Raw genomic sequence first — 8,931 nt, 5'->3', positions numbered from 1 at the left:
TAACTGACAAGCTCCAAGGTCTCCTTTGACTCTCAGATTCCAGAGTTGGGGACCTCTAACCCTGCTCCATCTCTCCCCAGGGATGCCGTTGTGAGTGCCTGACTGCCTCGCCCCGAAGGATGGCCTCGGATGGGCGTTAGAGGCACAGCGGCCCCGGGCTCCTGTCCCGTCCGTCTGTCTGTTATCGTCTGTCTCTCTTGACATCACCGCAGCTCCACCCCCTCCCGTCCCAGCCCCCAACGCCAGCTTCCTGCGGGCCCAGAGCCGGCATGAACTCTCCCACCGAGTCGGGTAAGAGCTGGGAGGCTGGAGAAGGCACCTGGGGTGGCTTTGGTTGTAACGGGCTGTATGGGCATCCAGCCCAGGCCAGCTGCCCTTCAGGGTCTGAGCCGTAAGGGAACAAGGGGTCAGGAGTGGAGAAGCATCGTGAGAAAAGGACAGAGGCAAACCCAAAGTGATTGACCATGGGGTAGACCTGAAACTGATGGGTTGACGGTCCAGCCTGGCCCTGGGAGGGCATGGGTTCAACTCTGTCCCCAGGCCTGCCCTCTCAACTCAGGGGCCTTCAATTCCGTGCCACCCTGCCCTGTTCACCAAGACAGGCAGGGCTGAGGGGGATGTGCGCCCCTGAACCTCTGCAGGCGGTCCGGGGATGATGTTGGAAGACGTTCCCTATGATGGCTGAATGTCCAGCTTCCTTTTTTGTGGTGGTGTCCTCTCTTCCTGGTGGAGTGTTTCTCTGTGTTCCATACTTTATTCTTAGTGGAGCTTTGCAGGGCCTTCAGCCTTAGCCTATGTTGGGATATGTGGTATTGGGGAGGGCAAGCAGTGACATGTTGGTGGAGGAGGCTCCTTTGAGTCCAGGTAGACATGCCCTGGACATGGGAGACTCCTAATTTGGGGTCTCTGAGGTTTCTTATTCCCCTCTGCTCGTGGGAGCCTGCCTAGTGCTTCCAGAAATAGTCTATGGGTGGGACTCCAGGCAGCTTTGTGTACGGGTGGGTCTGGGTTTGTGCCCGTGAGGATGTGTCCAAATGGCCTGAGCTGGACCCTCAGGAGTTTCACAGGGGGGTCTTGGGTCAGTGTGGTCAGAGTAATAACTGCCTTCCCTCCTTGGCTGTCTCCTTCTGCACAGACTTAAAGGATCAGAGTCCATCTTGCTCAACTTTAACCCCTGCCCCCCGCCCCCCACAGGCCATCCGGTCACTTTACATCTTTTTCTGTAGGGGTGGGAGCTATTTCTCCTTCTTTAGAGATAGGGAAACTAGAGCCTAGAGAGCAAAACCTACTTGCAGGCTGGTACTGAAGCAGCACCAAGGAGGAATCCAGGCCCCTTCGCCTCTCATTCCCTGTCCTTGTCACTGTGCTCAATCTCATGCTTCCTGTTGTGAGGATCCCCTACTGGCGACCTGTGTCCCTGACCACAGCCCCAGGGCTACTAGCAGATTCGATTCAGGGAAGCTGAAGCTGGCGGGATTGTTTGGCTTTGTGACATTTGTTTTGGTCAAGGCTGTGCCCCCTCCCCTTTCCCTTTCCAGCATGACATACCCTGGGCACAGACAGAGTAGAGTGCCAGCTGGAGAAGGCTGGGCTCCTGAGACTTACCAGGTCAGCTTTGCTGATGGGCCCCCTCCTGCAGGGTCTGTGGCTCCCCCTCAGGTCCTCCCGCCTCTGCCTGCCTTCATTCCCCCTGCGGGGGCTGTGCCAGGTGTTAGACGTGGAGAGGTCTGTGTGACTCTGGTGCTGGAGGGGGGCTGCCCTGACTTCCTGCTTCCTCCTCTGAGGCTGGGCTGGCGAAGGGAAGGAGAGGCCTGGTGGGTTCTCATCAGCCCCTCGGCCATCTCAGCTGGACACTGCCCCTTGCAGGGTCAGTTGTGCCCAGCAGGGGTGCCAGCCGCTCCCTTCCTCTGAGCTACTATGCTGACCTGTCCAGGAGCCACTTCCATTCACACCGGGCCTGGGGTCTAACCCTTGGCCAAGGGAACAGGAGCCTCCCAGAGGCATCCGTTGGTGGCTTGGGGAGGACGTTTTCCAGCTTTGGGATTTTATTCCCTTACAGTGAAAGGCTGAGATAATCAGTCTCAGATAGATCAGGTCAGTGGGTTGCCTTTCCACATGCAGGTGGTCCGAGTCCCCCCTTGTAGCCACTGGTGCCGGGGCTGGCAGGGGCTGGAGGTATCCATCTGCGCTGAGCCGGGCCAGGCGGGGCCTCCAGAGTGGGGCCTATGGAATTGGCCGTGCCTCCTGGCTGGCTTTCCCGCTCCCCCCAGCAGGGGGAGATGCCGTCTTTTCGTGTTCAGGAAGGAGGGAGAAAGAGAGGGGGCCAGAGATTGGGAAGCTGGTTTTAGGACTGTGGCCAGACCTCAGAGCTGGGATCGACGTCATTGTTCAGGGCAGCGCCCTGAGGCCTTTCCCACCGAGTTTTCCCGGGGCTCCAGGCCTGGCTCTCCCGCTTGTGGAGTTCCAGCTGCTCTGGCCCAGGGAGAGGGCCAGCCTCCACACAGCCTCCCCCTTCGAGGGGCCCAGCATCTGCCATTCCCAGAGCTCAGGGTGGCATCTGGGCTGGGGCTGCGGGTGTCCGGCGCCTGGCAGAAGCCTGGAAACCACATGCTTGGACTCCACGGAAGTCAAATGAAACCATGAATTGTAGCTGGGTGTCCACATCCCGGGTAGTCACCTCACAGGGCGCCCCAGGAAGAGCATGAGGCTGTGGGGCTGGGGATAGAGATGGGGATGAGAATGGTTAGTACCCGGGGCCTGGGTGCCCCAGCCCCTGAGCACCTCCCACCCCCTCCCGAGACCCACTTCTCTTTCCTTAGGGCACAGAATGGCAGGCCTGGGTGAGGGGCAGTTTCCCTCCATTTCTCTCAGTGCAGGAGCTTTCCTGTTTGGAAAAGAAAAATAGAAGATGGTCCCTCCCGGCCTTCATAGCAAACAAGTTAGTAAGAGCACATTCCGGGTGAGGGGTGGCAGGTAGAGATTTGGAGAGATTTACTTCTGGGGCTCACCCGTCCTCCCCGGGGAGTGGGAGCTGATCCACTTACCTCTGGGCTGGGCCGAATGCCAGCGTTTGACCTGATTTGCCTCTCTTGCAGTCTTGGGAGTACAGGCAGAGCCATTGATGGGGCTGCCCGCTTCCCTGAGGAGGCCACTGCCTGGGGTCTGGCTTCTCTTCAGGCAAAAGGGGACTTGAGGAGCGAGGCTTTATTTTCATTTCTGCTCCCCTTAGTGGGACTGAAGGACTGACAGAATGTGCCCCTGGCCAGCCTGGAAGAGCTGCCCTGGGGTCTGGGCCCACTCTGGTCACTGCCCTGTCCTCCATGCTGTTGCCCAGAGGAGAGGGCAAGGGTGAGGCTCGAGCCAGTCTGTGTGGCGACAGGGCCCCAGGAGAGAAGGTGGCCAGGTTCCTTAGCCCCAGCTTGGGAGGGAGAGAAGCTTCATGACAACACCTGCCTGCCCAGCACCTCCCAGCTCGCTGCACACTTTCTCTCCTCCCCTTTCCTGGCTGCCCCCTCCTTTCTGGGTGACCAGAGAAACTGGGGCATAGGCGTGGGGTGGAGCCAGGAACCTCGGTGTCCCGCCTCCCAGCCTTGGGCTCTGCCTCTGAGCCCCCAGGGAAGGCGGAGAAAGTGGGTCAGAGTCGGCGTGGGGTGGGGGTCTGGGAAGTGGACTCTGGTGTCCCTTCTCCACCTAGATGCCCCCCTGGCACACCTCTGTGCTCACTATAGATCAGGATCTGCCCCACTCTCCCCTCCCCTGTCCCATCATTCCAAAGGGATTGAAGGCTTATCACGGGACGTCAGGAGGAGGCAGGGTCAACCCTGAGGGGATGTGCAAGATGCCAAAGTAGGTGTTCACATTTTTCCCAGACCTGATCTCAAATGAGAGGGTTCAGCCAGCACCTAGCATGGGACCTGGCGCATGGCAGCTCCTGGGCGATGCTGACGGGCTCCAGCATGACTGGGCTCTAAGGGCAGGAGAGAACTGGAGGGCAGGCAGGCCCGATATCTCCAGGACCCCAGGGCAGCTGGCACCCCACACTCCATCTGGGGTGCTCCCCGGCCAGCCCTTGGCTTTTTTACTGTGCACAGAGCAGACTTTGCTTTTTTCTTTATGGTCAGGCCCCCACTCCAGCCTTTTGAACCCAGGAAATGGGAGCCTTCAAGAGCTCAAGGAGCCACATGAGGTTCTCGTCCTCCAGATTTAGAGGGTTAGGAGGCCTGAGCCCAGCCTCCAGGGGAGGGAGCAGAGTGAGCAAGGACATTGCGGTCGGTGCCTGTTCCTGATGAGGCTCCTGTAACCCACGCTTTGTGGGTGCTCTGTAAGGTTTGTGGGATGACATGTGGGAGAGCTAGATGCGTGGGGATGGAGAAGAGACATGAACCACAAGGAGAGGGGCTATAAAGCAAGAAGGATTGAGGTTAGACATTAGGAAGACTCTGTTGCATGAGTTGAATCTCCAAAGAAAAAAAAAAGACACTTGTCCCCATCCCAGGCCTCCTCTCTTATTCCCCTGGAGGATTCTGGGAACTACATTGAGGATTGTCTGGCTGTGTCTGACACTTCACTTCCCACTTCAAGCTGTTACTGGAAGTCATAGTAGTGCTGGGAACTGCCCCGAGTCCCCGGCTCTGGCCACCTCTGGGTGCCCAGTCTCCTGGGTGCTCCCAGCTTTCCTAAACAGGGAGTTGTGTTTCCTTAGGTTTCTGACTGCTCCACGTTCTGGGGCCCTTGCTTTTGAGTCACTGTAACTGATGATTTCCTCTCTTCCAGAACAGGGCTGCCCTACCATACTCTCCTGTGCCTGGGGCAGGCAGAGAGAGCCAGGACAGGGCTAGCCAGCCCTTCTGGTTGCTTTCAGCGTGGCTGGGTGGAGTCCTGGCTGGGAGGGGCTGCCCCCAGCTTTCTGGGTTCCCTTGAGTCTGCTGCCTGTCACCTGTTAAGGAGACCTTGACCTTCCCTTCCCTTGCTCTTGAGAGAGCCTGGTTGGCTAGGATGAGGTTGGGGCAAGGGGTGCTGAGCAAAGTCCTCAGACCTACCCTGAAATGTCCACCAACTCCAGAGCCCTGTGGGGAGCACTGCTCCATCACCAGTTTTCTGGAGTCTTCCCTGGCTGAGAAGCTGAGGCTCCAGAGCTTTGTTTCGTTCCTGTTGACCTCCAACTCCCTCAATATACATCTTGCCAGCCAGTCTAGGGCCTGGGAAAGCCCACCTCTGCCACTTACCCATCCATGTGATCCCCCCACCTGAGGGCAGGAGGCCCCTTTGCCATCCCCAGCTGGCAGGAGCCACTGCTGCTGTGTCCTTGGTTGGCCAGCTCCTCCTGGGCTCCCGACAGGAGGGTGAGGTCATCCAGTCCAGGGAGAGGACAGGTGTCCCTGGCTCCATGCCTAGAGTTGGGGGCAAAGGGGGCCAGGAGGGGGCTCCAAAATAGCAACTGTGACATCAGGAAGGGGGAGGGGGACACAGACCCAGGAATAACCAGGCTATTAAAAGGCTCCAGTGAGGTCAGGGGGCCAAGTGGGATCTCTGTATCAGTGGGAGGCACAACCTCAGGAGGAGGGATGGGCCAGCAGTGGGCTGGGTAGGCGGGTGTCACCAGTCCTCATGGCGCTCTAGCCTTAGGTCCCAGCAGGGCCCCAGGAGCCGGGGCTGCTCTGCCAGGCCTGGGGCTGGTGGCTGGTGGGGAAGGGCTGGATGCTGGCAGCCCCTTGACTCTTCTTGAAGGGGCTCCAACCTCAAGTCTCTTCCTGCCTGGGTACTGGGGGTCATTATACCTGTTAATGGAAACCCTGGGGCAGCTTCGTGTGCTCCCCTCCCTGTGCAGGAGGCAGTGGGCTGTGGTGGTTAGAGCTCAGACTTGAACTTCAGACATCCCAGACCTACCACTGAAACAGCTGTATGACCTAGGGTGAGCGACTTCATCTCTCTGTGCCTCGGTTTCCCCGTCTGCACCTCTCTTCTGAGGTCATCGTGCAGAATAAACGAGGTGATGTATGTGCTGCTTTTAGCATTACACCTGGCACATTGCCACAGGAAGAGCTACCTGTGCTCTGAGAACGGGCAGGTGCTCCCAGGTGCCCTTCCCTGGGTGGGGTGAGGCCTGTCCAGGAAGAGTCTCTCTGCCCCCTGGAAGGAAGCCGAGCAGCCTCTGGAGGTGACACCCCTAATGGGTAGGAGGGAGCTGCCATTTAGCTGCTGCTCAGGGGTCTCCCTGCCGGTCGAGGGGGTGGGGGAGCCACCTCCCAGCTCGGAAAGAGGGGAGAAATTAAATCAACTCCCATCCGTTGGCCGTTAGAGGGACTCCAGGGAAGATGCAAGTTTAGGCCAGGTGGCCCTGTCTGCCACCCTCTCCCAGACCCTTCCAGTTCCTTTACTTGCTCTGGATGGCGAGAGGGCAGATAGAGGATGAAATCTGGCTTTTTGGTCTCTAGCCCCTCGCCTGCCAAGAGCAGCGCCAGAGCTGCTCCCAGATGCGTGGGTATTCTAGCGTGTGCCCTTCCCCAGCGCAGGCTCTGGCCACCCGGCTCTGTGGCGTTGGCCCTGAATGCAGGCCCTCCGCTGTCCCCATCCCCCTGCCTGGCGCTTCCTCCTGGGGTGGAACGCGCCTCCCCCTCCCCCACTTGGGGCCTCCGCCAGGCCCGGGCTCCTGGCAGCCGGCCGGCGGCTCCCTGAGCATGCTCCACCTATTTATAGACAGGGCCCTCCCCCAACTGCTATTTCAGTCTCCTGCCAGCTGCCGGCGGCTCATTCGGGAAGGAGGAGCAGGGAGCCGGGCCCAGAGCTGTCACCCAGGGCTGGGAGGGAACGCAGAGAGCCCGCCTGCCTGCTCAGCTCCCCTTCCTGTCCCCTGAGTGCTCAGCCATACCCGCTTCTGGGAGCTCTGGAAGGGCCAGTGGTTGGATGCCCCTCTAGCAGGGAGCTGGGCCTGTGGCTCCGGGGCTCCTGGCTCCTCCTGCCGCTTGCAGTGCCCTGGCCGGATGAGGCACCTCCCCACAGCGCGGGTCCCAGCAGCAGTGGCCTGAGGGAGCCCCTGAGCAGCGAGGGCCCCGCCCAGCCACCTTCCCTTTGGCCGACTCCCGCCTCAGGCGGCCCCCTGCCGGGCATGCTGCTGGTGCCCAAGGCCCAGGGGCTTGTGGAGATGCTGCAGACCATCTATGAGACGGAATCCTGTTTCTCAGCAGATGGGATGCCAGGCCGGGAACCATCCTTGGAAATCCTGCCTCGGACCCCTCTACATGGCCTCCCTGTGGCAGGTAAGTGCCTCGGTGTCCCCGCCTGCCCTCTGCCATTGGGCATCCTTGTCTCTGGGGCTGAGCGTCTGGCTCCAAGTCTCGCCCAGATGGGGTCCTGCTTAGATCTTTCTGGAGGTCTTTGTTGAGGATATGTGCAGTCAGGGGAGGTGTGCTTACTGGGATGGGCTTCCCTGCTCTCCCTGGGCCAAAACCTGCCCTCCCACCATGCCCTCCAGCTGCACTCTGCTGCATCTCTTCGAGTCCCTTTGGCCTCAGGCAGGGTCGACATCAGCTGCTGGGGGCTGTGGATTACTAGAGGATCCTGGCCTAGTTGGCACCATGGTCAGAGGGGAGGAAGTGGGTCAGTGACCTGCCTCCAGGCTGTCTGCTCCCCGGGTCTGGACAAGGGAGGAACCCATAGTCCGAGTGTCCATAAGAATAAAGGCTACCCCCACTCCTCTGGCTGGGTTCTTAGGGTCAGAGGGTCCAGTGCAGTGATTTCTGCTGGTGCCCAGTCAGGAGTGCCCTGGGAATCAGACACCTGGGGAGGAGGCTTGATGCAGTTGTGGTGGAGGTAGGCAGAGGCTGGCAGCTGGCATGTTGGGGGTCTTGGCTGCCTTGGCTTCTGGCTCCCCCATACCTCTCCTCCCCCCAAGCTTTGGTTTATTCTCAGCCCATGAGGATGAAGGAATGTTACTCAGGCTCATAGGGCTTGAGGACTCCCTAGCCCTCCCACCTTCTCAGCGGGGACCTTTTTGGCTCTTGGCTGGGGGTGGCGTCCCCCAGAGCCGGGCCACTCCTTCCCTCCCTCCCAGGAACCTGTTGGCAGCATCAGGCCTTCCTGGCACAGCCTCCCCACCAGGCCGGCACCACAAGATGCTTCCTTTAGGGAGGGGCCTGCTGGACCCATGCCCGCTTGGCCCCTCCTGGCAGTGGCTTGGCACTTGGGTGTGGGCGTCTGTGTGTGTATGTATGGGGAGTCTTTGCCTCTGGATATGTGGGTGTGGGTCCCAGGCTTTGAACTGGAAGGTGGGAGCCATGTGCCTGTGCAAGTGCCAGTGATTTGACTCTAAGCTGTCCAGGGATAAGGTTGCAGCTGGACTGGGATGTGTGAGAGGATGGAGGTTTGGGAAACATTTGGAAAAGCCTTCAAACCAAGCCTACCATCTGCCTGAGCAGGGATGCCCATGTAGTCTCCTAAGGTCGCGGCATAACCCTGGGGACCAGCCCTGAGAGTGCCCGTGCAGGCCCCTGGGATGGGGGAGGGTGGAACCTTGGGGCCAGCCGTGTGGTCTCTGCACAGTCCCCTGGGAGGGGTGTAAACGCAGAGGGCCGTTCTAGCCCTGGTCTAGTGGAGCTCACAGCTCTATCTAAAGACCTGCCTGCTCACTCCCATCCTGAAGCCTCTGGGAGTCAAGGTGGTCCCTTGCCAAGCAAAGGGCTGACTGTGCAGAGCATCTGCCCGGGGGGTGGTTCTACCCCATCTGGCAGATGCCATATCAGTCCACCCATCCTATGCCCATCGCCCCTTGCCTCCCAGAAGCAGTTGGCGGTTGGCCTGAAGTTTCCTCCTCAGCATGTTCTCTCATCCTCTTTCAAGTTGGGCCCCAGAGTCCTTGCAGGCTGGAACCCCGCGGATCCCATCCCTTCCCTAAGGCTCCCTGTCCCTGCATAGACCCCCCCAAGCCAGTCCCTC

At 59.8% G+C, this 8,931-nt stretch overlaps 1 protein-coding gene across 2 annotated transcripts in view; it reads left to right on the top strand.

The window, feature by feature from the left end:
- The first annotated feature begins 269 nt into the window (after window positions 1-269).
- Window positions 270-8,931, top strand: part of HDAC5 (histone deacetylase 5) — a 29,230-nt gene continuing 20,568 nt past the window's right edge. The window contains exons 1-2 of one of the 2 annotated variants that reach the window (XM_007455096.1): window positions 270-291; window positions 7,185-7,256. In XM_007455096.1, the coding sequence (XP_007455158.1) occupies window positions 270-291; window positions 7,185-7,256 (94 nt within the window). Of the gene's footprint in view, window positions 292-7,181; window positions 7,257-8,931 lie in introns of both variants that reach the window. The other variant, XM_007455095.1, reaches the window with a different exon arrangement.

The sequence above is a fragment of the Lipotes vexillifer genome, unplaced genomic scaffold (assembly GCF_000442215.2).
Source record: "Lipotes vexillifer unplaced genomic scaffold, Lipotes_vexillifer_v1.1 scaffold1639, whole genome shotgun sequence".
NCBI classification, from domain to species: Eukaryota; Metazoa; Chordata; class Mammalia; order Artiodactyla; family Lipotidae; genus Lipotes; species Lipotes vexillifer.
Note: the sequence above shows the minus strand (reverse complement) of the source record. Positions and strands in the feature narration are given on the sequence as shown.